Here is a 27,310-nt window from a genome sequence, read left to right as displayed (position 1 = left end):
ATGTCTGGAAATCTGTCTCCATCTGCTATTAAGCAGCCAGAGAGCCTCGGAGGAAAAGTGTGAACCTGGGTGGAAAATTCTGGAAAAGCTGAGCCAAGTGGGAGCTAGTGTAGAGGAACTTCCATCGCTGATGTGTTTCAAACCGGGTAAGTGCAGAGACCTCTCGGTGACCTGCATGGCTGGACTAATTACCAATGTTATCAGGCGGATGACAGACATGCCCCGAACTTCCTCTGTTTGATAGATTCCGCTGCAAACACACTCAAGTTCAGGCCCATGCCTGCTGTTTTCAGCAGTGCCCTATGCTTCTACGAGACCACAGTGGGCCCCCCAACTCCTCTGACCTGCCGCACGTAGAGTTCAGCCAGGCCAACACACACACTGAGCACCAGCCAGGTGACCCGGGGAGGGCACCTCCTGCTGGAACACACAGTACAGAATCAGGGCAAACTCCTTCCTAGCAGAGGCACAGAAACATCTCTGCTTTCCCTGCTCACATTTCAGAGATGAGCACTGCTGCTTACCTTCCTTGCCACTGCCACTGGGGAGCTCCAGCCCATGGGTCCCTGGCGGGTAAGCCCTTGGCCAGCGCACACCAGGGTCCCACACTCCACACAGGCGCCAATGATCAGCTGCCGCCCATCGTCCACTAGCAGGCTGTGGCTTGCTCGCAGGGTATAGAGAAACAAGGGTAACCGGGCCACCCTCACAGCCTTCAGCCCAAGACACCGCTTCTTCTCCTGCTGGCAGAAGAAGCACACGAACATCTCCACTTGGTACTGCCGAGACCAGGGGCTGATGGCGTGGTGGGTGCTGCGGGCCTCGTGCTGCAGCCACTGGCCCAGCAGGTCGTGGTAACAGAGAACGCAGGTGGCCACTAGGCCGGTGGAGTCAGCAGGCCTGGCGTGCGGGGCGGGCGGGTAGACGGTGAGGAACGGGAAGAATGGTTCTTTCTCACCCAAGCGGCTGGAGGGGTTCACATTGAGCTGGAACTCCTTCCCAGGGCCCAGCTCAGCCCCACAGATATAGCAGACAGACGCTGGGCTGCCCTGGGCTAATGTGGGCGGCTCGGAGAGAGCAGGGTCTGAGGCAGAGAAGGCCTGGTGGTACCTCCCCAGGAAGCCCTGAACGGAGGTGATGAGCTCCTCATTCTGGCAGGCCCGGTACAGGGCCCAGACATCCTCCAGGACGCTGAAGCACTTGGGGCAGCTGCGGACCTCACAGCGCTTGTTGGGGCCCTGGGCGTTGGGGGGGCAGGGCAGGAGGCTGAGAAAGGGGAAATGCATGGAGCCCCTGGCATTGCCATTGAGGACCCTGGAGGCCACGGCCCGGGCATCCTGGGTACAGTCTTCCCCACAGAGGTAGCAGGCCTCTGGCAGAGCCCCAGTAGGCAGGCCCTCTTCCCTCGGGAGCCTCCTGCCCTTGGAGGCCATGCCAGGGGCGTGGCTGTTCAGCGGAACCACGTATAGCCGCTGCAGGACAGGTACGTTGGCCAGCTCGAAGCTCTGCCACTGCTGCATGAGGGATGAGAAGCAGCAGGGACACACCAGGGTGCTGCCGCCCTGGCTGATGGGCTGTGCCCCGGGGGGCGGGCTGTGCAGCCACAGGAAGGGGAAGAAGGGAGCCTGGGCCAGCTTCTCCTGCTTCTGCACGTGGATCTGGTGCTGCGAGGCCGGGGACAGTGCCGACCCGCAGATGTAGCAGCAAAGGCCCTCTGGTGGTGCAGCCCGGCTATCCAGGGGAGCCCTGGGGGCACGGCCGCCACCGTTTTCCTTCTCTTTGGGGCGGCAGGGGCCTGGGAGAGGCTGCTCCTTCCGGTCCTCTTCCTCGCTGGTGATGTTGATGTCACTGTCCTCAGACATGCAGTAGCCCCCTCGGGTCTCCCTCAGCGGTCTGCTCTCAGGAGTCTTGGCGGCCCTCACCGAAGGAGCTCCTTTTACGCCCTCTGCAGGGGCCACTTGGACTGCAGGCCCTTGCCAAGGGTCCTGAATGCCCCTCAGGACGCTGGCCCGGGCCTCAGAGACCCAGTGCCTCCCGGTGCCCTTCCGCCGGCGCCGGATGCCGGTCTTGGGCTCCCCGTCCACGTGGAGTTTCGAAGGGACTCCCTCGTCCTCCAAGTCTCCCGGTGTGGAGGTCTCCACGCCCTGTCTCTGAGCGGGTCCCGGCGCCGGCCTCCACTCCGGGCAGCGGCCCCCGTGAGGCCCTGGCCCTGGGGCAGCCCGCGCCGCTGGGGCCCCGTCCTGGTGGGGACTGGCAGCGTCGCGCGGGGCCGGGTCGGGCTCAGAGAGGGGATCGGTGTCCGACAGCTCCGACAGCTCCGAGTCTCGAGTCTCCTCAGCAGCCGCGCGGGACCCGGGGCCGCCGCTACCGTCGTCGTCGTCGTCGCCGGCCCCGCCGCCCAGCGCGTAGGCGACGTTCCACTCACGGGGAGCCCCGGCGCCCCCGCGGCGCCCGCCCGCACCAGCGTCGCACTGGTGGGGCCTCTTAAGCCAGTACATGCGCTTGTCCACGGGCGTGCGGGCGCGCTCGAAGGCGGCCCACTGCTCGCCCAGGAAGCAGCGGCACACGGCGCACACCAGGACGCACCCGTCGGCCGGGGACAGCTCGCGCGCGCCGGGCGCCGGCTCCTGCTGCTGCAGGAACGGGAAGAAGGGCTGCGCCGGGGCCCCCGCGCCCGCCGCCGCCGCCGGCTGCTTCACCTGCAGCTTCAGCTCCTTGCCGCGTCCGATGCCGCCGCCACAGATGAAACAGGAGAGCGGCGCGCCGCCGCCCGCCGCCCGCTCGCCCACGGCTGCCATGAGCCGCTGCTTGCGGGAGACCGGCGCCGGCCGCCCGCTCATGGCCGCGCCGCGCCGCCCGCCCTGGCCCCCTCGCGCCCCGGGCCGCCCTCACCGCCCGCCGCCGCCGCGCCCAACTTGGAGCATGTGTGCGCGCCGCAAAGTTTGGCGGCGGGCGGCCGGCGCGGGCTCGAACGCTCGGCCGCTCGCAGGGGCGCCCCCCCAGCCGGCCGAGCCCCCGGCGGCGCCGCGGCGAGCGCGCCCGGAACGCAACGGCGGCGGCGGCGGCGGGCCCCGGGCGGCTGGAGCGGCAGCCGCATGTGCGAGCTCCGGCGCCTGCCAAAGCGTTGGGTCATTTAATTGGGGAGGAGGGAGGCGGGGCGGCGGGTGGCGCGGAGGGAGGAGGGGAGGAGAGGGCGGGAGGGCAGGAGCACGGCGGGCGGGGGAATCCCTCCCTCGCGCCGCTTCCCCTCCCTTCCCCTCCGCCTGCCCGCCCTCCTCCCTCTTCTCCTCCTCCGCTCTCCTCCACGCCACCCCCACCCCCCCGCCCGCGTCCCAAACTGCGCACAATAGCTCGCCGGCTCCTCTATCTATTTTGTGTCCAGCCGGGAGCCGAGCTCGATGATTCATTGCCCCAATTAGGGGCTTTCTCCTTCGCGCCAGGCTCGAGCCGTCTGAAGGGTCTCCTCAGGGACCCGCGGAAACCCATCAGCCGCTGGAGCTGGTCTTTAAGTAAAGGTCAAGCAGGACGCGGGAGGACCCAGGTAAGGACGCAGCCTGCATCCCCAGAGACCCAGGAGCCCGACCAGGAAGGGCAGCTCTCCAGAGGGGCAGCCTCAGCCCAGAAGTAGGGACGCTGCAGAGTGAGCTGGGATGCTCTGACCCCCTCCGCATTCTAAAGGGCCGTTTACAGCCCTGAGGAGCCGCGGGTTGGGGGCACGTTTCAGGGCCCAGGGTTCTAATTTTGGTGAGAGGGAAGAGAAGCTGTCTCCAGTCTCCCGGAGCACATTAGTGAAGGCACCATCCAGGGGACAGACTCCTCAGCCTGCCACACCCCTACCCAACACTGGCCAAGGGCAGAAAGGGTCCTGTGTCTGGGCTGTGTGTTCCAGGGCAAAGACTCAACAACTCTGGGCCCTTTCTTCCTCTTGTTAAACAGAAGCTCTGGCAGGGGATTAACTGTTTCCATGTATTTACTGCACATGTGTATAGATACATGCATTTATTAAACAAAGGAGAGAGAACTCAGCATGTGCCAGGTGCAGAATCTAAGCACTTTATACATATCCACTCAGTTACTCCTCCCAGTAACTCTGGGTTAAGTGCCATGGTCAGCCCACTTTACAGACGAGATAGAGGAGGCACTGAGTATTAAGGTACTCGTCAGGAGTGGTGGAGCTGAGATTCAGACCCCGGCAGCCAGTTGCAGGCCCCTGTTCACAACTGCCTGCCTGTGTAGCCGCACTAGGCGAACATCTGGTCTCTGTCATCCATCTGCTGATGGAGACTGTCCACGGCAGGGAACACAGGCAGGACCTCTCCATCCTCTCTGCTGCTCTGCCTCAGACTGGGAGGCCTTGTGCAAATCCAGGCCTTTCTGGGCCTTACATTTTCCATCTGCAAAATGCCACCCCTTCCAGCTTGAAAATTCTATGTCTCTGATTTCTGAGTAGTTGACAGCTGTCCTAACCTGCCAGCTGGAGCCCAGAGTCATGAGGACAAAGGTGCCAAGTTGCCCCCTGCCCTCTGGGGCACTGACATGTAAATAAAATTAGGCCTCCTCTTGGCGTGGAGGAGGGCCATGCATTATAAATAAATGGAATAAGAGAAAAGGGCCACCTCTTTGGAATCCCGGGTGGCTGTTGCAGGGATCACAGTCCAGGGGTTAACAGGAAAGTCATCATCATCATCATGGCGAGAAATGCAGGACTTCGGGTTCTCACCCAGACCAGAGAAAAGCTGTGTCAGCAAAACTGTCCCAAAGGAATGTTGGGGGCTGGGCGAGGGGCTTTCCCTGCTTCTGGCATTTTTCATACCTGCTGAGAGGAGGGGGCCTGATTAGGAAAACTGTAAAGGGTGATGTCTGTGTCCTAGCACACCTCTCAAGCCCCACACAGTGCAAGAGGCTGCTGGTAAAACAACCCCTGGCTTAGGAAAGGCAGGTCTGCTGCAGGACTACACATGGGTCCCTTAAGGCTTGGCACATGCTGTTCCTTCTGTTTCAAATGCCTTTCCAGTCTGTCTTTGTGAAGCCAACTCCTCTCATCTTTATGGTCTTGACTGCAGTGTCTTCCCCCAGAGGATTCCCTGCCTTCTCCATCTAAAGTAGTTTCCCCTGTTATTCTCAGTCTCAGCTTGTTGGCATAGGAATTTACCAATGATTTTATTTCTTTTCCTGTTGACTCTTTCCCTGTCCAGTTCCCCTGGGAGCCCGGGTGCTCCCTTCTGTGGGAACCAGGTCTGTCTTACCGTGTACATCCAGGCCTCACTGCTTGGGTCCCACATACCTAGGGCTCCATCCTGTCCCATCCCTCTCTAGCTATGTGAGCCTTGGGCAAACCTCTTAGCTCCCTAAGCCTCAGTTTTCTGCTCTGTACAATGGAGCTGTGATCCTCACCGGGCTTTTTTGCATGGATCACAGGGGCCTGGCACGTTGTAGGTGACTCTGTTTGCGTGTGTGTGTGTTGATCCTTCCTAGCTCTGTCCAGCGGTTAACGAGGTCTTGCTCCTGCCTGTCTGCACTCCTAGGTGAGGGGAGCACTGTGATGAGATCACACACGGTCTGAAGGAGGAGGGCCACAGGGGTCAACAATTCAAGAGGGAGATGGAGTTTTCTTGGCCAAGCTAGAATCATCCAGGGAATATCCTGAGTATGTGCCACATGTGTGAAAGTGTGTGTATTCATGTGTGGTGTGTGCATATACTTATGTGTGTGCATGTGCGTATGCATCTTAGTGGGCACATGAGTGCCTGCATTCACGTGAGTGTGCATTTGTGTATGCACGTGTTAAGTGTGCACACATGTGCATGCATCCCTGTGCTTGTGTATGCATGTGTTCACGTGTGTGCCTGTGTATAAAGTGGGCCGGGAGTGGGAGTAGAGAGGCACTGGGCTGGATGTTTTGGTTTCCTTCATTGACCTGGTGACTCAGGAGAGCCCCCTGGCACACATCTGGGGAGCCAGGGAGCAGGAGAGCACAGATCAGAGGAGGAAGGAGGCATGTGACGATGGACGGTCGTCTGTAGGAGGATGACACAGGGCTGGGGCTACTTGTGCAGCTTGACACACCAGACTGACATCACAGCCCTGTCGTTTCTTAGCTGTGCAGCCTTGGCCTGCTCCTTAACCTCTCTGAGCCTCAGCTTCCCTGTCTGGAAAACAATGATAAGGAAAGGATGCACCCCACAGGGCTGGGAGGAAGGTGCATGGAGACAATCCGGGCGAAGCACACCCTCCAGACACAGAAATAACGGTAGTGCTTGTGCACAGCGATTCAATATTAATCACACAGGGGTCCCTGTCCCGCACAGAGGCAAAATGTCCAAATTTTTGCAACAAGCCAGGGAGATAGGTACTGCTATGTCCTCAATTTCCAGAGGAGGAGACAGAGAGGGAGGTAAAGGCTCAAGGGCCCGCCGCTGGGGGAGCTGGGGCCACAGCCCAGGCATCACGTCTCTGTCACTCCCTGGCTTTATCAGCCATTAACTTTGCCCGGGGTCCTGTGATGCCAGCTCGTCCTCACCTGTGTCCCCAGTTTCACACCTAAGGAGACTGAGACCCAAAAGAGGCTGAGCGTAGGCCAGAGATGAGGTGAAATCTCAAGGTTCATTCGTATTAACTTCATGTCGGAGCCACAGCCTCCCGACCCCAGCAGAGCCAGCCCCGCGGTCCTCCTTGCAGCTCGGGAGAGGGTGCCAGGCCCCCCTGAGGCCACATGAATCACCACCCGGCTCTCTCCACCTTCGTTCCTCGGACTCAAGTGTAGTAGGCTTGAAAAGCACTGACTGATGCTCACAGGCAGCCCTGGCCTTGGGAAGGGGGAGAAACACCCACCCCGGGTCATGTGGAGACCAGAAGGCCGTCAGCGTGGAACATCTGGGCACATCTCAAATTTGCGGCTTCCTGTAGGGTCGTCTTGGCCCAGAAACCGCAGGAATCTGCCCTCACACTGCGGGGGAGAGCAAGCCTCCAGGCTCTGAGCACTTATCACACGTTGTTCTGTGTGTCTGTCTCTGGGTGGCTCCCTTTGTGCCATCCCACAGCACCACAAGGCTGGGATATGGTAGGGGCCCAGTCTGTGCCTGAACATGGGATGCCAGGCTCGATCCAAAACCTCACTGCAGCTGCCAAGTTCCAGAATCGCCCGGCTGCTCCTGCCGGCTTCCAATCTTTCATTCTTCCAAGTGCCAGCAATCCAGACCAGACCCTCCCACGTGCCCCCAGCTTCTCCCGACCCTGAAACCCAACTTCCCTCCTCACTGGTACCCTTGCCTGTTTCCTCCTCCCTCTAGGCTGTGCGTGCACCTCTGGCACCCCTCCCAGGACCCATTTACCTTCATAGGCTGGTCCATCGTTCCTCTTTTAGAGGCTACGTGTACTGTGTGTTTGGCCTCTGGCTCACTGGGGACCAGAAAAACAAAATTTATCATCTGACTGTCCTATTTTTTTCTTTCTTTCCATTTTTTTCCCCCTAAGAATGAAGCAAGCATTTCTCTGCTGTCCTCAGAAAAAGCTTGAAACATGGCAGGCCACAGGCAAAAGCATATCCTCCTTCTCAGAGGGAAGGAATGTAACCGTTAACAATAATAATAATAAAAAAATCCCTAGGATTTATGGAAGCCTTGGGTTTATGAGCCGTCTCACATCCGTTAGCTCGAATGACACAGCCATCTAGGGGGGCAAAGCAGGATTCACCAGCTCCATCTCAGAGATGGAGAAACTGAGGCTCGAAGGCACAGATCCTAAGACCGGGATAAGCTCCCAGCTGCCAGGGCTGATGAAATTTCCTTGCATTTGTATGTTTACACATTGGGCAGATTTGTTCCATGTAAATATTAAAAATATATGGTGTGTCTGATGACCCTGGCTTCGCATCCCCCCCTCCTTTTTAAAATACAGGAGCATCAGAGGGTAGAAGTGAGAGGACCACCTTCCATCTCCGGGGCTTGACGCAGCCTACGCAGAAGCATTTTGTAAGGCACAAAGGGTTTTGTTAAAAAGAAAAAAATCACCGCTTGTGTTATACAATTAAGGATCAGGGCATGGGGTATAGAGTCTAAGAGCAGAATTAGGTGCTCCTGAAATCTTGCCTGGTTCCTGTGAACCTGAGAAACATTCCAGAAGCAAATAGCCCAGTCTCTCCCTCCTGTGACACCATTCCCCAGAACTCCTCCATCTCGAGACCCCAATCGCTGTGAACTTCAGGGCCTCGCAGAATTCCTTTGATAAATGATCACTGGGGTGGACCTGCCTCTGGGAATGACAAGACAGACACTCCACATAAATCTTGAGGGGACTCAAAGTCTCCCTTGCTGCTGGCTTCTCAATAGACCCCTGATTTGCAGCACAAAATCCATAGTAATCATTCATGTGGTTAGTTCCCAGGCTTCCAAGCCCAGGGAGGTTTTGGAGAATGTAGGGAAGGGGAGGTGGTAGAAACAAAAGTGGACCGTAGCGACTTCCAACTGCCTTGCCAGTAGGCAAGTACACAGTAGGCGCTCAAGACAAACCAGTTTGCGTCCACCAGTGTGTATGGTAGCTAAGGTTTACTGGATGCTGACTGCCAGGTACTGTGTTCAGAGCTCATATCATCATCTAGTTTAGATCTCATGATGGTCTGCAAAATAAGTATTAGTCTTTACCCAATTTCACCGATGGGGACACTGAGGCTCAGAATGGTGAACACACGTCCCCAAGGTCACAGAGATGAGCTGGCAGGGCTGGATTCAAATCCAGCAGTCTGGCCCCAGAGCCTTGCTCTTATCTACCCTGCTGGGTGCCCAGCTCCTGGACTGCCAGGCCAGCCTCCTCTGGTTCTTGTCCTTGGCTGGGTCCTGCCAGGGAGGCTAACGGTAGGGCTTGCTGGACACCCCCGAGTCCTGCCTATGGCTCCACCAGTGGCCACAGCCCAGCCCAGTGTCCCTGGACCCTTAGCAGCCCAAGGTCTCAGGCCCTGGAATACTCGGTGGGCTGTGGCAGGTCCCCACTGTTGGCTAATGCAGGGTGGGGGTGGTTGGAGCAGCCACAGATTCTTTCCAGCTGTTCCTCTGAGTCACTGAAGGATATTCCAGACCCCACTGCCAGCCCGCTTGCCCTGGTCTCTCACTTCTGCCGTGGGTTGTGCTGGACTCATTGATGGGGCTGTCAAGCAGGATTGGAGTGTGTGTCCAGCACTACACCAGGGTGTAGTGATTTTTAAGACCTCTCATTAGGTTTTTACCTACAGAAAAGCGTGTACATGTACAGAGAACCGGGTGCTTCGTCCTATGGGTGCAGCTTGTGGAATTTTCACAAATTGAGCACATCTGCGTCATCAGCACCCAGAAACAAGGCATGTCCAGCCTCCTAGGAGCCTCCCTGCACCTCGTCCAGGCACTACCCCCGATTAAGGGGAATGACTTACAGCCAGAACCCCGGGCAACCTGACTTCTAACGCCAAACTGTTCTTTAGCAGTTTTATTGAGATCTAATTCACATACCACACAACCCACCAGTTCAGTGGCTTTCAGCATATTTATAGAGTTGTGCAATCATCACCAGAATCAATTTGAGAACATTTTCATTGCCCCCAAAAGGAATCCTGTATCCATTAGCTGTCACCTCCCCATCCCTCCAGCCCCTGGCAAGCACTGTCTACTTTCTGTCTCTATGGGTTTGTCCATTCCGGAGGTTTCATATACGTGGCATCATACAATATGTGGTCTTTGGTGACTGGCTTCTTTCACTTAGCGTGATGTTTTCAGGGTTTATCCGTATTAGAGCTTGTGTCAGTACAGACTGTCTTTGTGTTTTATATAAATAGAAGTACATCATATGTACTCTTTGAGTCTGGCTTGTGGCTCTATTTTACATCTATGAAATTCTTCCCTGTTTTTGCACCTAGGAGTACCTGATTCTTTTCCATTGCTATATAGTATTCCATTGATGAGTATACCATAATATATTCAACCATTCCACTGTTGACTGGCTTTTCGGGAGCTCCCATCTTAGGCTAACATGAATATTGTTCTCTGAAAATTTTCGTCCAGGTCTTTTGTTGAAAACACAGGAGCTTCTGGTCATGGGGTGGGTATATGTTAGATTTCAGTGCACACTAAGATATTTGAAACTACATTCGTGGTGGCTTGGAACTCCCAGGGTTCCCTAGTCCCCGACCCCTCCTCTCAGGTGCCCACCCACTAGCCTGACCCTGTGGGCTGTCGCCCTGCAGGGCACCCACCCCCTGCCAGCCCCCAGAAGCCCACATGCAGCCCAAATGGGCCACAGAGGAAAAGGGCTGGGTGGCTGGTATTTTTGTTGGGTTGTGTGAGCACGCGTGGTTTCTCTGCCCTGGCTCTGAAACTGTGTTCCTTTCACAGGCCAGAAATACTTAGGCATGGCTTGCTCTAAAAGGGGAAACACATTTTAAAATTCCAATCTGCCCAGGTCTTAGAATGATTTAGAACATTCCAGCTGTCGAGAGGACAGCGCTCACCAGGAACAGTGACTTACAGTCCCTGGTTCCCACTTTGGGACCTGATTCCACTCCCTCCTGGGTTCAAAGTGCATTTCTTGAGCGCCTGCCCACCTAGGGGGCTGGGTTAGACGCCGCAAAGGCTCCAAACAAACGGGCAGCGGGATGGTGCAGTGGGAAGAAAGTGGGTCTTAGAGAGAGGTCATCCCAGACCCTCAGCCAGCCACTCTCTGTTCTAAATCTGCATCCATCCTCTCATTTAATCCTTCCACTGGCTCCATGAGGTAGAGGCACAAGTATTATTTCCACTTTATAGATGAGGAGACGGAAGCCCAGAGAGGCTACACTATTTGCCCAGGATCACACAGCTTCTCAGTGACAGAGCCAGAGTTCCAAACCAGGTTGTCTGGCTCCAGAGCCCACTACTCTTCAGGGCTGCAGTATTTTGCCTCTGGCTTTCAACATCTGGATGGAAATCCCAGCCCTGCCATTTTTTCTCTGCCTGGCCTTGGGCAAGCAACTGAACTTCTCAGGCATATCTGCATAGTCAATACAAGTATGGGGAATAACCATGCTTATCACCTCTCATGGCCTGGGGGAGAGCAAAACACCCCTGTACGCAGAAGCACCCAGGAACACAGCAGGTGCTGCCCCTTTCTGCCCTCTGTAGCTCCCCACAATGGTTCCCGCCTTCAAGAAGTGTATGCATTGTGATATATCTGGAGGAAACTCTAATTCAAAAAGATACATGCACCCTAATGTTCACAGCAGCACTGTTTACAGTAGCCAAGACATGGAAGCAACCTGCATATCCATCAATATATGACTGGATAAAGAAGCGGTGGTATATTTACACAATGGAATACTACTCAGCCATAAAAAAGAATAAAATAATGCCATTCGCAGCAACATGGATGGACCTGGAGATCATCATTCTAAGTGAAGTAAGCCAGAAAGAGAACGAAAAATACCATATGATATCACTTACATGTGGAATCTTAAAAAATGACACAAATTATTGTATTTACATAACAGAAACAGACTTGCAGACACAGAAAACAAACTTAGGGTTACCAGGGGTAGAGGGGGTGGGAAGGGATAAATTGGGAATTTCAGATTTGCAGATCCGAAGTACTATATATAAAACAGGTAAACAACAAGGTCCTACTGTCAAGCACAGGGAACTATATTCAATACTTTGTAATAGCCTATAATGAAAAAGAATATGAAAAGAAATGTATATATGTGTAATTAAATCTCTGTGCTGCACACCAGAACTTAACACAACGTTGTAAACTAGCTATACTTCAGTTTAAAAAAAAAGTGCATACTTCTGGGGAGAGTTGAGACCGTAGACCCTCTCCAACCCACCCTTTAACAGGTAAAGGGTCCCAGGTGCAGGGTAGCCCTGACTTGTCCGAGGTCTCATGCAGTCTCGAGGGAAATGCTCAGCCTAAAGCTCTTTCACTCCTTAGGAAATGGGGGTTCATGGTTTTGAGGCCAAGGTTCCCTCACCCAGTTGTTCAAGAAATTCTTCCTGACCCATCTCTTCCTCAAGACCCCAAAGGTCAGCTCACAAGATGACTAGCTCCAGCTTTCAGAGAGAACAGAGCAAGTCTGATGCTCTGGGTGGCTTCCCGGGCTCCAGGCTCGCCCCCAAGTGGGCTGGGCTAGGGGTGGCGTGGGGGCAGGCCAGGAGGCTGGAAGTGAGGCCCCAGTGTCCCATTGCAACCCTGGCCGGGCACCCTGAAGTGCCTTGCAGAAAGACTATGTCCCAGCGGGGCTACCCTCGACACTGCTCAGCCATCAATATTTATCAGATCTGAAAGCTGAGCCGCTGGAGAAGCAAAAAACAGCCATGAACAGGTGCCTTGGTGGCGGGCACCCTAGCCCAGGCCACAGGCAGTTGGGGGGCTTAGTGGAGGGTGCGAGGGTGGACGAGGCAGGCTGAGCAGGGGACTTCATCTGGGGGAAGCAGCAGATCAAGGAAGCAGCCGCATCACTATAAGAAGGTGGAGCTCTCCTACTGTGGGTGTGCTGGGCCAGAGGGTGGGGAGACCGGGTCGGGGTGGGGTGCCAGGCCTGGGGCAGAAGCTGGGAGTTGTGGGTGGGATTGGAGGGGCAGCCATGGCCTCCTGCCCGCTTCCCCTCTGGGGACGTCTCACAGGTGCTCTCCACCCAGGGGCCAGCATGATCTGTTCCAAAGTGCAAATCTGGTGGTGGTCTCCATCCTGCTTAAAATCCTCAGGCTTCACAGCTCTCAGGTGGAAGATGGAGCTCCCTGTTTCTGGCCCTGCCCAGGGCTCCAGGAGACCTCAAGACCTCTAGGCCTCTCGTGCCCTCCTGGTGCCTTGGCCTTCCCAAGAGGCCTGTGCACTCTGCATCACACAGGGCCTTTGCACATGCTGTTTTGGCTGACAGGAACTTGATGCCCTCCCCTCTGTGCCTATTTAATTCCTGCTGTGCCAGATGTAAGCCATTCCTCACCCTCCTCCCGCTCTGCAGGCCAACCCTGCAAACAACACACCGCAGCTTCCCCTGCCTTCAGCCTCCCCGTTTGGTTCAGCCAGTGGAGGCACTGGAGGGAGACCCAAGGGTGGGAGGAGGGGGAAGCCATTTCTTCCTCTCTCTTCCCCTCTCCCTTCCTCCCTTCCCCTCTGCACCTCTCCTCCCAACCTCTCCCCCTACATCTATCCCTCTCCACTTCTCCATCCTCCCCTCCCTCTTTGGGCACTGTCTCTAGAATGGCTGTATCTCTTCTGTGGCTCCAGCAGCAGCTCCAGTAACTGTCTCCTCTCTGTCCCTCCAGCCTGAAGGTGACAACAGCTTCCTGCCATTCCAAATCTCCCCTACTTGCTCTATCAACTACATTCCCACCTTTGTAACCAGGTCCCTTTATTTGATTCCCTCTCTCGAGCCACCTGACTTTCCTGGCGGCTGTTGGCTCATCCTTTGACTCCTGCATGAGGATCCAAGCCCCACAGGAGCCTTCCCTGCCCCTGGCCTGGCTCGGAAACCTCTGGGATATGCTGGGTGATTTCTTCTCCTTCTGGGCACTTATTGCTGTTTGCAATTATGAATTCATGAGTGTGGTTATTCGATTAACATCTGTCTCCCCCCAGATTTGCAAGTTCCACAAGGGTAAGGGCCAGACATCTGGTTTTGCTCAACACTGTATCTCCAGCACTAGAACCTGGTATAATGCCTGGCACCTAGGGGCACGCAATAAACATTTGCTGACAGAAGGAATAATGGATGAATGAATGAGGAGGGGTGTGAGGAACTCATTCAGCCAGAACCACTTGTTCCAGATGAATCTTGTTTCCTTCTTTCATAAGGTTACTGGGTAAATTGGTTGGAGAAACTTCATTCATTCATTCAATTATGATTTATTGGGTACTCACTGGGTGCCATGATGCATGGATGGATACAGGGATGGATCAGTGGATACACGGATGGATACATGGATGGATGCATGGATGGTAGGAGAGAGGAAGAGTGGATGGATGGATAAATAGAAAAATAGACGGTGGGAGGAAAGAAGGATTTATTCTTAGAAAAAAGAAGGCAAGGAGGGAAGACAGGCAGGCTGGATTAAGATAAATGACACAACCATTCTTTTGAGAAGAAGCAGAGGGGCAGGGAATGGCAGCGCTCACATGGGAATTTTGTGCTGAAATTTACAGGAAGGTCACGTCCTGAGAAAGGAGCAGGCAGGGAAGGTAACTTCTGAATGGAGCTGCGACTCCCTCATGGTAACCAAGGTTAACAGCTTCGGTCTGGAGAGCCCATTCCCAGCCATGGCTCCGAGACCAACAGGGTGTGCCCGGTAGCCTTGGGCTGCCCCAGAGACACAAGGTTCCTGAGCTGGCAGCCAGGGTTGCCCTGTCCCTGGTAGCAGGGGATAGAGGCAAAGCTGAGCCCCTGGGAGCCCCCGAGCACACGTCCACTTGGAGTTGGGCAGCATTTCTCCTCCCCCCAGTCCCTGGGACCCAGACAGGCTCAAACCTGACGAGTCCCGGCACCACCTGAGCCCGTCCGGCACGCTGCTGCCTGTGGCCCTCCCCGGGATCTGGGTCGCCAGCCGGGCGGGGCCTGGGCATCTGCATTGTTTTAATGACCATCCCGGGATTCTCATGCAGGCGGCTCATGACCCATAGTTTGAAAAACACTGATAGTGGTGCCGTCTCAAATCACATCAGGAAAGAGCAGGGCACAAGGCAGGGAGGCAGTGTGTGCTAGAACTTGGCAGCCAAGGATCTGGGTTCAGTCTGGATGGAGGAGCTCCCTGAGCCTCCGTGTCTCCATCTGCAAGCTGCATACAACACCAGTGTTTTATCTCTCCCTGCTGACATGAGTATTAAGCACAAAACACCCGCAGAGTGTTACATCCAGCAAATGTAAGCTACATTTGAACACATCCAACTCAGTTAAAGTCTAGTACATCCAGCAGAGGAGCTCCAGAATTCGGAATTTTGTGGATTCCAGACACACAAAATGCTGCCTATGCCCAATATGACCATGTACCTCAGTGGGGTCTGCGCAGCACCCTTAACCAAGCTCGCTGAGATCTCTGTAGCAAAATACATGAATCTTCATGCCAAGGGGGAGCCGTGGAGGCTATAAATACCCTCATGTCAGCTCAAGGCAGGTTTTTGTGGCCAAATGAGTTACAGAAAACCTTGGTTTTTCCAGCTTTTGCGATTTTAGAACTCTGGATAAGGGACTGAGCCCTGTATAAAGAGGTAGCCATCCAAAATGATGCTATGAAAAGTTTTAAAAATAATGCTCTGGCCACGTCGGTATGGACTGAGAAGGTGATGAATGCCATATTGTGAAAGTAAAATAAGAGGAAAAAAAGTTACACATGTGTACATGGAAAAGAGACCAGAGCAGCAGACACACCTGACACCGGGGGCTACAGATGGTGGGGTTGGGGGGGGTTTGCTTATGGGTATTTTCAAAAGTTTCTACCTTGAACCATGAATATATACTGCTTCGTGGTTTTTTCCCCAATAATATTCCAATTATTAGAATTCCAAAATCTTTAACTGCCCAAAGACTTGGGGAAATGACCCCCTCAGGGGGCAGTGGTGGGGCAGGAGTGTCAGGAGACTCAGGGACAGCTTAGCCACAGCCCCTCTCGGAGTCCTGTCAGAAGGTGGACAAAGCCCCTTGCCTGGCTGCTAGGGACCTCTCCCTCCCCCAGCCCAGAGAACCAGGCTCTCAAGGGAACCAGCCTCAGTGTCTCCCCTTTCTCTGAGAGTCCCAGGCCTGGAATGTATGCCCTGGGGGCCCAGAGTGGAGTGGGGAGGCAGGTGGGAGGGAGGGAGGGGAGCGGCATGGGCGGCAGAGAGGCCACTGGGCAGGAGCCGCTGATTCACAGCCACCCCTCAACAGGTGGCCTGCCATCTGCTCCGGCTCCCTGCCCAGGCCACGTGTCCGGCCCTCTTGAGTTTAACTCTGGCTCTGCACACAGCCTGAGTTCATACAGCCAGAAAAAGAACTTGCCGAGAGCGGGCCGGGCCGAGGACAGAGCAGGGTCACTTGTCCTCTGGAAGCAAAGCTAAAAATGACCAGGGACCTTGGAAAGTCCCTGTGCTCAGGCCCAGCCCTGCCCTTCTCATCACTGGGTCCCTGGAAGTTTGATCTAAAAGCTTTTTAGAACTGGATGCGCCCACCCATTACCTGACAGGTATCGAAATGCAGACCCAGAGAGGTGAAGGAGCTGGCCTGGGGCCACACAGCTTAACATTCATTGATTCACTCGTCGATTTCTAACTGTCCAGCCGGCTCCGTGCCAAGTGCAGAAATAGGGCCTTGGGGAGCCTGTAAACCCATTGAGGAGACAAGTCATATAGACGCCGAAAGTTTTAAAATGCAAGCGCTTCCCAGCTCTATGGCCAAGACCCTGAGAGACAGCCTGAAGCCCCCTGAGCCTTAACTCCCTCACCTGTGAAGTGAGAGTAATGATGACAGCGCCGACCTCTCAGAGCTGACGTGTGGAAGGAGGTAGCGCACAACACGCCGTGGATCCAATCTCTTCGACTTTAGCCTCACATGCTATTGTTTTAGTCTCACGTGACCTTGTGTGGTCAGTATCAACAGCCCTTTCACATGAGGGGCGGGGCATGGCAAGTCGTTTGCCAGTCTGCCCAGGGCAAGCCTGGACTTGGCTCCCCAGCTGCCCCACCACTGGCCCTCCTAGGGCCCCCTCCTTCCTCCTCGCTAAATCTGCCTCCACCCTGGAAGGGAACATGCTGGAATCTGTCCCCAGGGTGGGGCCCAGCTGTCACACTCCCAGCTGCTGGGACCCTGGTGTGTGGTGCCCCGTGCCAGCCTGCAGGCGGAGGCCCGGGATACACACACAGCTTCTGACCCATCAGGGGCAGGGAGGGGGACCCAGTGAGCCAGCAGGAGCCACAGTTAGTGTGTTCTCCCCTGCGCTACCCCCTGTGCTACCCCCTGCTCTCTAACAGGCACCCTCTTCCAGGCAGCCGGCACTGCCTGACACCTTTTCTCCCACAGGCCAGGTACCTCTCCTGCACTGGCCTAACGGCACTCATGGAGAGTTCCCGTTCCAGGATGGGCACTGCCTGCCCCTGACGGAATCTTAGGAGCCTGGGATGGAGCTGGGCCATGTGGGGGCTTGTCAGTACAGGTGGGTTTTCACGAATACAGTTGGAAGGACACTTTGTGAAGATCCACTGAAAGGCTGTGAGCATGTGTTGTCCTCATTAAGGGCAGAGCTGGCCTTTCCCATCAGGGTGGTAGGTGGGCAATGAGGAGCTGATGTCCATGTGGCTGGGGGCCCTGTCTGTATCTCAGCTTTCCTGGGAGATGGTGACCTTGAACTTGGAGACATGTAGAACTGACACTGGGGAGATGGGCTGTGAACCCAGATTGGTGGATCCCAAAGCCATGTTTAGCCCACTGGGCTCTGTATTCGTAACAGATAGCTGTTCTGGGTGGGCTGTAGTGCAGCTCAGGCCAGCCCTGTCCTGACCGCTCTGACCTCGGGGTCCTGCCAATGGCCTCACCCCTCAAAGCTGTCAGAGGCTACCTAGCAGCTCATCCAAACAGGAGCCAAGCAGTGCAGACAGCGGTGTGGGAGGATGGCCGGGGTGTGACCAGTAGGGTCCCAGGAGGGCACAGGAGGATAAGGCAGCACCGAGGGGGGAGGCCCAGTCCTCACTCTCCTCCCCTCCCTCAGAACCCCAGGTCTGCCGGCTGGGGGTGCTTGCATGGAGGGCAGCAGGCAGGTCCTTCCCCTGCAAGCACTCAGGGCCCCAGAGACCCAGTGAGAGGGAATTTATCCTACAGGCGTAAAGAGGAAAGCCAGCCAGCTGCAGTGGGCGGGGAGCGGGCGGTCCTGTCCCAGGAAAGGCCTGCCTGCCAGGCCCTGGCCTCCCTGGGCTGAATGCCTCTTCCCGCCGGCCCAGAGGCGCCAGAGCAGGCCTGGGAAGGAGCCGCGCCAGGTCAGGGCGGGCCTGTCCCCCTCCCTCAAGTCCCCGCCCTGAGAAGGGTTTTCTTCCCACCGGAGCCAGAAGCAGGAGGGGACGTGGTGATTCTGACCATGCAGAGACAGAAACACCAGAGAGAGACAGAGACAGAGAGTCTGAGAGATAGTGATACAGAGAGGCAGAGACAGGGAGAAACAGAGATACAGAGAGGCAGAGACAGAGACAGAGATATATAAAGAAAGACAGAGAGAGACAGAGATAGAGAGACACAGAGACAGATACAGAGAGAGACAGAGGCAGAGATATAAAGACAAACACAGAGATACAAAGATAGACACAGAGGCAGAGAGGGACAGGGACAGAAGGAGACAGAGAGACATACACACATAGACACGTATACAAGACCCTGTACACAGAGAGACACAAAGATAGAGTCAGAGACACAGAGCCCCCCAAGGCCCTCTCAGCCTGCCAGCCTCATCACCCCAAATCAGCTGCTTCCTAGTGGAGCAGCTGGAGCAGACCAGCAGACACTGGGGCTGTCCTTCCGGCAGTGACCCAGAACACATGGGGCCCCAGACACCCAGCACCTCATATGCCAACATCAGTGTCCTATGTCCTGACCCAGCCAGACGGCTCAGGGCCAATGCTTCCAGCAATGCGGGAGCAGGCAGATACACAGGGGCCAGCAGGCAGCAGCCTGCATTTGAGTCCTGGGTCTACCCCCATCCCTCCTCGAGACCCGGGTCATGGACATCACCTCTCTGAGCCTGGGTTCCGTCAGCTGTGAGGTAGAGGGTGGAGACTGGAGGAGGGCTGCAGAGTGCAGGAGAAAAGTGAGGAACCTTGGTGGGTGCCCTGGGTAGACGATGTCCCACCGGGTACATGTGTCCCCACCACCAGGGCAGAGAGAGCTGGCAGCTGGAACTGCGGGGTCCAGATGAGGACCTGGCCTTCAGTCCCAGGGGGACAGTAGTGAGCCACGCAGCCCTGGGCTTGGGCTCTGAACAGAGTCCTCCCAGTCCTGGGCTCTGCCCGCATCCAGGCAGAGTCACGGCATGCGGTGGGAAGTCCACAGACCTCAGTCAGCCTACAGCCACGCTTTCCAGCAGGCCTACTGTGTGCCAAGCACCGGTGAGCTCAAAGATGCTACAAACTCAGGGACCATGCGAATAAAGAGACCCAGGCTGTGTGGTCCAGAGAGCAGGGGCATGGAGGACAGCAGGTGGGAGAGGCCAGGACACACAGCTCTTTTCTCAAACCGCCTTTACAGAGGCACAGCTCATATAATGAAATACATCCGTGTAAGTAAGTTTGGCACATATATACACCCGAGTAGCAACACTCAGATCAAAATAATCAACATCTCCATCACCCCGAAAACCCTCCCTGGTGCCCCTTCCCAGCTGGCCCCCCACCCGACCCCCTGAAAACCACGGTGTGTGCTCTGTCACTGTGAGTTGCCTTTCCTAGGCTTTCAGACGAATGGAGCCACACAGCGTGTTCTCATGCCCAGGAAGTGTTTGAGAGTCTTCCAAGTTGCCACGTGCATGGGTCCCTCCTCCTTTCATACTAATGGGAGGTGTTCCAGTGTCCGATGACACCCAGTTTGTGCACCCGTCCCCTGTCGATGGACACGTGAATGGTTTCCAGCGTTGGGTTACTGTGAACACAGCTGCTGCGGACGAGCAGTTCTTGGTGTGCAAATGGGTTCCCCCTCCTTTTAGATAGGGTCTTCACTGGGTCCCAGGCAGGTGTTGAGCCAGTAGCTGGTTTGGTCCCACTTCCCTTGTATTTAAATGAGGATTAAAAAAAAAGTAGAAATAACCCATATACCCATCAACAGATGACTGAATTAACAAAATGCGGTCCGTCCACACACCGGAGTTATATTCAGCCTTAAAGAGGAATGAGGTCCTGACACAGGCTACCACGGGGATAAACCACCAAGAAGCACCACGCAGAGTGAAAGCAACCAGACACAAAGGGCCACGAAACGGAGGATTCATAAGAAACGTCCCGGATATTTACAGAAAAAACACAGAGGGACAGAAAGGAGATTAATGGCTGCTCAGGGCTGGGCAGGGGAGCTCAGGAGTGACTGCGAATGGGTACAGGGTCTCCTTCTGGGGTAATGAAAATGTTCTGAAATTAGAGGTCAGGGTTGTACAACCTTGTGACTATACTAAAGGCCACTGAATTGTACACTTGAACATGGTTAGATTGGTAAATTTTATGTGATGTGCATTTTGCTTCCATTTTTAAAAGGGGGGGGGGGACAGTTAGCCTGATTATGATTGTGCTTCTTTGCAGGATTTCTGTGAAGGGGAATGAGATACTACGTGGAAGGACTGAGCCCAGGGCTGGGCTCACAATCCCCAGACTGAAAGCTGGAGATGCTTGGGGGTTCTGTCCACTTATTCACAGATGTGGCTCTCTCCCCCATGCCTGGAACACTGCCTGGCACACAGTAGGTGCTCAACAAACAGTCTTCAATTCATGAAAGGCTAGATTTATGTCATGATCTCCCCAGCTTCCCAGGTAAAGCCCTGCCAGTGGGGGTGGAATGGTAATGAGCCTGTTTGCAGCTGCTACTCTGACCTTCATTATTCTTCAAGAAATCTTCAAAACAATCCCATCAGATGGGAATCTTTTAACATTTCTTGTTATTAATTTCCCCGTGTTTACAGAGAAAGAAATCAAGAGAGGTTAAGGAACCTGCCCGAGGTCAGCCACCAGGCTAGCAGACTTCCGAGCCCTCGGGGCCAGGTGAGCACACAGCATGGTCGGTCAGCAGGCCAGCATCCCAGGACACTCATCCTGGGGCCTCCATGCAGGCAGATGTGCCCTTGGCCATCTTTGCAGAGTGAGGACCTGCCTCTCTCTGACTTTCAGGCCAGATTTTAATAGATCTGGGGGGAAGGGAGGCCACACTGTATCCCTAAGAGCCTGGGCTCCCGGCAAGGGGCAGGATGTGGTCCACTGGGGTCCCTAGTGACCAGGTAGAAGGCCCTCTGGGAGGCCTGGCCGCTAGGGTGTTCCCAGGGACTCCAAGTCAGCTCTGACTGGAAGGGAAAGAGGAGGTAAGGAAAATGCAGCAACAACAAGCCAGGGAGACCCACTTGCAGCTGCCTGGGTGGGTCTCCGTCCTCAGGTAGCCAAACGTCTCCCGTGACCTGAGCCACTGGCCTCTCATCCCTAGCCCTCAGTGGCATGGGCACATCTCATCCTCCATCTTGAAATTCTCCTGAGACCTGGCTCCTGGCTGTGTCCCAGCCTTGCTGACCGCTCCCCTGGGCCATCACACCACTTCCTGCCTGGTTGCAGGACAGTGTCTCCTAGAGGCTCTCCCCCTTCTCCCCACTCCACGCACAAACCCAGGTGCCCCAGCCAGCCCATCAGCAGGCTGCTCCACACCCAGTCTGCCAAAACTCCACTTTGTTCACATCACTACCCTGCCCTCAAGCCATCTGTGGCTCCCTAGTGCCCCAGAGAGGCAGTTTGGAAATTGACAAAAAGGAAGGACTCTATAGTCAGGGGACTGGGGTTCAAATCCCGTACAAATTGAGTGACATCATAAATTCCCCCCTGCTTCTGCGCCTCACTCTCTCCAACTGTACAGTGGAGTAAGGATGGTGCTTCCCACACCAAGTCACAGGCAGAGTAAATGAGCTGACACCCCGTGGGGAGTGTTCAGAGGAAGAGCCAGCTGGTCCTTTTGAGAATTACAGATCCTGGGGATAGAGGCAGTCCATCTTCTTAGTCTGGCCGAGGCTGGGGTGTCCTGGATCCACCCCAGCCAACCAGCAGGCACAGCCCCCATCTGGCCGTCCTCGGCCAGCCCCAAACAGCTGTCCCCATCACTATGACGTCTGCCTCCCGCCTTCCACTCCATGCTCCATGCATTACAGAGAGGACTGGCAAGCTGTGCCAACAGAAAAAGAACAGTGGGCGCTCACAGAGGCTCTGCCAGGCCCCAGGGCGGGGCCACTTCTAAGAGTGTCCCACAGGCTGATTCATTTAATCACCGTCACAATCCTATGAGGTAGGTACTGTTCTCCCCTGACTTGGCAAGTGGGGAAACTGAGGCACAAAGAGGTGAAGGGTCACTCAGTAGCACACGAAGAGGCAGGACTCACAGCAGGTGCTCTGTCAACGCACAGGTCCCTCGGGTGTGAATCTCAGCCTGTCCGCGTATGCGGGTGCATGTGGCAAGAACTGGGCCCGTGGTGACTCCGGGTGGCTCATGGGCCTCCCTTGAGGGCTGTTCTGTGAGGACTCCTGGGGCCCCGAGCAGGAGGGCAGCACCCCCTCCACTCACCTCTCACTGTAGCTACTGTCCTGCACTTAGTCACGTCTCTCCTGGGAGTCCGATGGCCCTGGTCACGTGCCCCCCACCAGGAGGCCAGCCTGACCGCACCTGGGACTGTCCCCTGCACCGTGGCCCTGGGGCGGGAGGACCCACCCGGCGGTCACCGCCCAGGTCTGCGGGCTCTGCGGCTGCCCCTCCCAAGTCGGGTTCGCTCAGGCCGTTCATCAGGTCAAAGGGCTCTTACGGTGGAAGGGGCACTTCCGGGAGAGGAGGGCCTCTGAGCTGAGCTCCAGGCCTCTGCCCACCCTGGGCCCCGGCCGGTGGCTCCGTCCCCGGGCAGAGCTCAGCGGCCCTCACCTCTCCCCTCTGAGGCCCTCTCCCCTGCCTGGACCAAGGTCCCAACACTGGTGCCCCCCGCCTCATTTGTTCGTTCATTCTACACACAACCATTAAGCATCTACTGTTCCCCAGAGTTGTTCTTCTTGGGACACCCTTTACCTTCTCAGCTTGTGAGACGGTCCTGGGATGGATCATTTCACCCAGGTGCGGCCTGACCAGCACACTCCCATGGCACAGTCTCCTCAGGACCTGCACAAGATGCCCGTGGGGTCAGCTGCCCCTGCAGGTTAACCATCTCCTGTGTGCTGGGCACTGTGTCGGCAATCCCATTGCACTCCCCTAACCCTCTCATGCCCCCTGCTCTTCACCTGCAAAGACTGAAGCTCAGAAGGTAGCGTGACCTGTCCCAGGTCACACAACTGGCAAGAGACCAAGCCAGGGCTTCCCCACCCCCACCAACCTCAGCTGTCTGTGCAAGCTGCATGTAACAGTCACATCCGCGGCGATTCTCCGCGGCTCCTCAGCCCTCTCCAGCCCCTTTAGGGAGCAGCTCGGTCCTGTCGCCCACCTTGACCCTGGGGTCCTGGATGCCCAGCCCCCAAAATTCCACCTAGATATTGATCTGCAGTCAGCTGAATAACAACCCCCAAGGCGTCCACGTCCTGCTCCCTGAAACCTGTGAATACGTGACCTTAGATGGCAAAGGGGACTTGGCAGATGGATGAAGAGAACGATCTTGAGATGGGGAGACTGTCCTGGATTATCTGGGTGGCCCCCACGTAATCACAAGGTCCTTAGAAGAGGGAGGCAGGAGAGTCAGAACCAGAGAGAGAAATGTGAAGACGCTGTACTGTTGTCTTTGAAGACAGAGGAAGGAGCCACGAGCCAAGAAATGTGGTGGCCTTGAGAAGCCGGGAGAGGTAGAGAAACAGATTTCCCTTGTAGCGCCCAGAAGGAACCAGCTCTGCTGACACTTTGATTTTAGCCCAGGGAGACCAACATCAGATTTCTGACTTATAAAGCAGTAACAGAAAAACCTGTGATGTTTTAAGCCAACACATTTGTGGTCATTTGTTTCAGTGGCCACAAGAAATTCCCATGATGCCCTGGACGTCCCCTCTTGCTGTCGGGGTCCTGCCCATGCCTTCCCCACCTCCACCCGGCTCAGGCAGGGCCTCGCCTGCCCTGGGCTCCTGCACCCTCACTGTCTGGTCCTGCTCACTTTCCTCGCCTGCCTGCCATTGTTAGTCACCTTATCATGCTTCTGCATCTCACCTCAAATCTAATTGGAATTTCCTCAAAGGCAGGAAACCTGATTTAGGCATCTTTGTCCCACAGCACCCAGCGTGGTGTGGCTTCAGCCACAGCACACGTGGTCTAGCTACCCTCCTGGCCCCCAGGGGGTCTGCCCTCCCCTTCCTCATCACCGCACTCCAGGCGGGTGGCCTATTTCAGCCTCTCGGCAGAGTGTTTGCCCAAGCAGCTCCTGGAGCGCTTGTCCCCTCTCGATGCAAAGCTCTGCCTGTTCCCAGGGCTCAGCAAGGCGGAAATGAGGATGTCACCTCTTCCAAGAAGTGCTCCCTGATTGTCCATCAGAGGTCTGCTCACATGGCATGCCCCAAACTTGGAAATCATTTCCTTTATTGCTCAGCTTTTGTTCTAGAATCTTCTTGAGGCCAGCACTGTGCCTACACTGAGGAGAAGGATCCACAGAGCCCTCACAGAAGGTGAAGACCGATGTCCTTACTTCCAAGCCCTCCTGACCAGTTGGGTGATCTTGAATGGGTCACGACCCCTCCCTGAGTCTGGGTGTTTCACCGGTAATGTGGCAATAACAGCACTTGCCTCTCTGGACATTGATGGCTGAACAAGACGCCCAGTGTGCTGGCCCCGCACAGGCTGGCACACAGTAAGTGCTCAGTTAACAGTGGCACACAGTAAGTGCTCAGTTAACAGCAGCACTCCGTTCCCTTGACTGTTCAGTGGCCACCAAGGTGACCCGATCCACAGGCTAGGGAGGTGGTCAATTTCTCTGGCAATGGAAAACACAGCCCACGGAAGCCCTTTCCTCCTTGCAGCCTGACTGAGGGCCAGGGGAGACCCACAGCTGAGTGGTGTCAGCTCTCAGGGGGAAGGACACTTTCTAGGTGAGGTCACGGAACTCAAAGTCATGCATCCAGACTTCCAGCCAGCTCTGTCTGGTTTCCCCCGTGGAGTATCGATGTGGTCCGCAGGAAGACAGCAGGGTTCAGGAGCATTTTGTAGGTGGATGGAAACATCCTGATCTGTCCTTGGCTCTGCAGTAACAAGGATCCCAGGGGCAGCTCAGTTTCCCAGCCTGGCCAGGTGTGGATGGGCAGAGCGGGGACAAGGTGCTCCAGGTGCAGGGACAGAGGGACCAAAGAGACTAGGGGGCTCAGAGAAAGGATCCTCCAGCCACCCCAGGGCAGAAATCAGGTCCCTGACACCCAACTGCAGCCCAGGCCCCGCCCCAACCCCTTGCAATCTGGGGCCGGCTGGATCCAGGCCGTGGGGAACACATCCTGGCCTCAGGAGTCAATGACAGGAAGTGCGATGTGACCTTGGCTGGGTTTGGAGGCTGCCTCCGGCCAGGCTGTGCCTCTGGGTACTGTGGCCTCAAACTGCAGCGCCTTCTGGAGAGGTGGCAGGCCATAGTCAGGGTGGGAGGCCCCTCGCCCCTGGCCGGGCTGGGCAGCAGGGTGTCCTCCCTTTGAACACTGTGCTCCCTGGCCCCCTGACACCCATTTACTGAGCCCCCTCTGTCTGCTCAGCACTGGGTGGACACTATTTGTATAAATAAAATTCTGTTTTGGCCTGTGTGTCTCTGCCTCAGCCAAAGGCTGGTTAGAGGCCAGGAGTGACAAGATCTAGCTGTCACAGGAGGGGGCCGGGGGGGTCGAGGGTGACCTTTGACAGCTTGCCCCCAACGTCTCCAGTGGAGGGGATCGTGCCCCAGCCCATGGGAGGTGGAAGTGAGGCTGACAAGGAGCAGGACACGGCCCCCATGAAGGTCCCTGACATCGCAGATGACATTTCTGTTGAATGGAGGCGACCACGGCCACCTGGGGTCACGAGCTGGCAGCCACCACCACCGGGTCAGGGGAGGCTAGGAGGTGACCCACACCCAGAGCCAGGAGGCTGGTGGACGGGCTGCAAAGGCCCCCTCAGCCCAGTAAGCAGAGAGCATCCACTTCCTGTGAGACCCTCTCCCCAAGGCCCCAGAGCAAACTCCCCTCCCGCCGCCCCTGGGCCTGACCCTGGCCAAGCAGCACGGGGCTCTCTGGGGAGGGTTTTCACAAAGACCCGTCCAGGCCCTGGGCTGCTGCAGGAAACCCTGGAGGCCAGCATTACAATGCATTGCTTCCGGCCACCGAGGGGCCCTGGGCACAGGAAAGAGGTGCCGGTGGCCCTGGTGCTTTCCAGAGGGACTGGGCCAGGTGGCCCCTGGGAACTCCATGGGCCTGAGAAGGGGACAGAAAAGCTGCCCTGGGTGAGGGTGATGGGCATTTAAGCCTGTGAGGGGCAGCCTTCCTAACACCCTCTTTCTCATGTTCCTCCTCTGTTCACTCACCTTCTATGGCTCCCCATTGCCTAAGGAATCAAGTCTAGACACACAAACTCGGCATTCAGGGCTCTCTCAGGCCTCTCCACCAATGGGAGCCTCCTCCCCAGCTAGGCTCCTCTCAGACACCCAGTGTTCCAGGCCTGACTGAGGCCTTTGTCTGGGAGACTGTCACTCCTCTCACCATCTCAGCACCAATTGTCAGCCCAGTTCATTTAGTGCTAATTGTGATCAATTATGATAGCTCCTCCACCTCCAATGTTGACTGAAACCTCCTGGGTCCCGGATGTGGCCCCAGCCGCTCCCACAGGGAAGATGTGCATGGTGTGGTCAAGAGAGCCAGTGGGGGTCCTGGTCCTGCCTCTGCTGTCCTCTGGTGCCCCACTGATGAGATGGGACCCCTAGCTCTCTGAGGGTAGCCATGTGGTTGGTACAAAAAGCACAGTGCCCGGTGGGTCAGAAGGAATCAGTAAATGTTAACTACTGTCATCATGGTCACCAGAATAACAGCTCCAAAGATGTCCACACCCTCATCCCTCAAACCTGGGAATATGTGATCTTAACATGGCAAAGGGACTTTGCAGGGATAATCAAAGTGGGCTCCTGAGACAGGAGATGATCCTGGACTATCCAGGAGGCATCATAGGGGTCCTCAGAAGAGGGAGGTGGGGGTCAGGGTCAGAGGAGATGGGACAATAGAAGCAGGGTCAGAGAGAAAGGAACTGCAAGATGACGTTGTTGGCTCTGAAGATGGGGGAAGAGGCCATGAGCCAAGGACTGGGGTAGGCTCTGGAAGGCTGGAAAGGCAGAGAGCCGTCTCCTCTAGAGCCTCCAGAATGAACGAAGCCCCTTTCTCGCCTTCACATCAGGGCGACTGACCACCAGACGAACAAGACAAGGTATCTGTGCTGGTCCAAGCCACGGCATTGGTGGGATTTTGTGACAGTAGCCACAGGAAATTACAGTCATATCCTCACTGCTGAGCTCATTGGGCCTCTGAGCAGTCCTGGGATGGAGATGGGGTGAGTACTCCCTGGTCGGCTTCGCACCCCATGGTCCCCCCGTGCCGCCCACCCCTGGGAGCTTGCTTTGTTTTTGAACCTTTGCTCATAAGAGTATTTGTATTTCATGTCACATGTCGTGTCATGCCAACAACCTGCCCT

General features: G+C 55.9%; 1 protein-coding gene and 1 long non-coding RNA gene across 8 annotated transcripts in view; one reads left to right on the top strand and one right to left on the bottom strand.

Moving 5' to 3' along the window:
* The window catches only part of LOC116658770, a 223,236-nt gene extending 220,101 nt beyond the window's left edge, over nucleotides 1-3,135 (bottom strand). For 3 of the 6 annotated variants that reach the window (XM_032464497.1, XM_032464495.1, XM_032464496.1), the window contains exon 1: nucleotides 525-3,135. In XM_032464497.1, the coding sequence (XP_032320388.1) occupies nucleotides 525-2,840 (2,316 nt within the window). In that variant the 5' untranslated portion in view covers nucleotides 2,841-3,135. The remainder of the gene's footprint in view (nucleotides 1-524) is intronic. The other 3 variants (XR_004314073.1, XM_032464494.1, XM_032464498.1) reach the window with 3 other exon arrangements.
* Nucleotides 3,136-3,205: 70 nt separating this feature from the next.
* On the top strand, nucleotides 3,206-27,310 carry LOC116658772. Of its 2 annotated transcripts, XR_004314075.1 has the most exons (6): nucleotides 3,206-3,541; nucleotides 16,979-17,111; nucleotides 20,227-20,454; nucleotides 20,604-20,682; nucleotides 24,216-24,291; nucleotides 27,017-27,310. It is a non-coding gene; the product is annotated as an uncharacterized LOC116658772 (long non-coding RNA). The 2 variants fall into 2 exon arrangements; XR_004314074.1 differs by lacking the exon at nucleotides 27,017-27,310 and having other exon boundaries at nucleotides 24,216-25,902.

The sequence above is a fragment of the Camelus ferus genome, chromosome 21, assembly GCF_009834535.1.
Source record: "Camelus ferus isolate YT-003-E chromosome 21, BCGSAC_Cfer_1.0, whole genome shotgun sequence".
Lineage (NCBI taxonomy): Eukaryota > Metazoa > Chordata > Mammalia > Artiodactyla > Camelidae > Camelus > Camelus ferus.
This window is presented reverse-complemented; position numbering and strand designations above follow the sequence as displayed.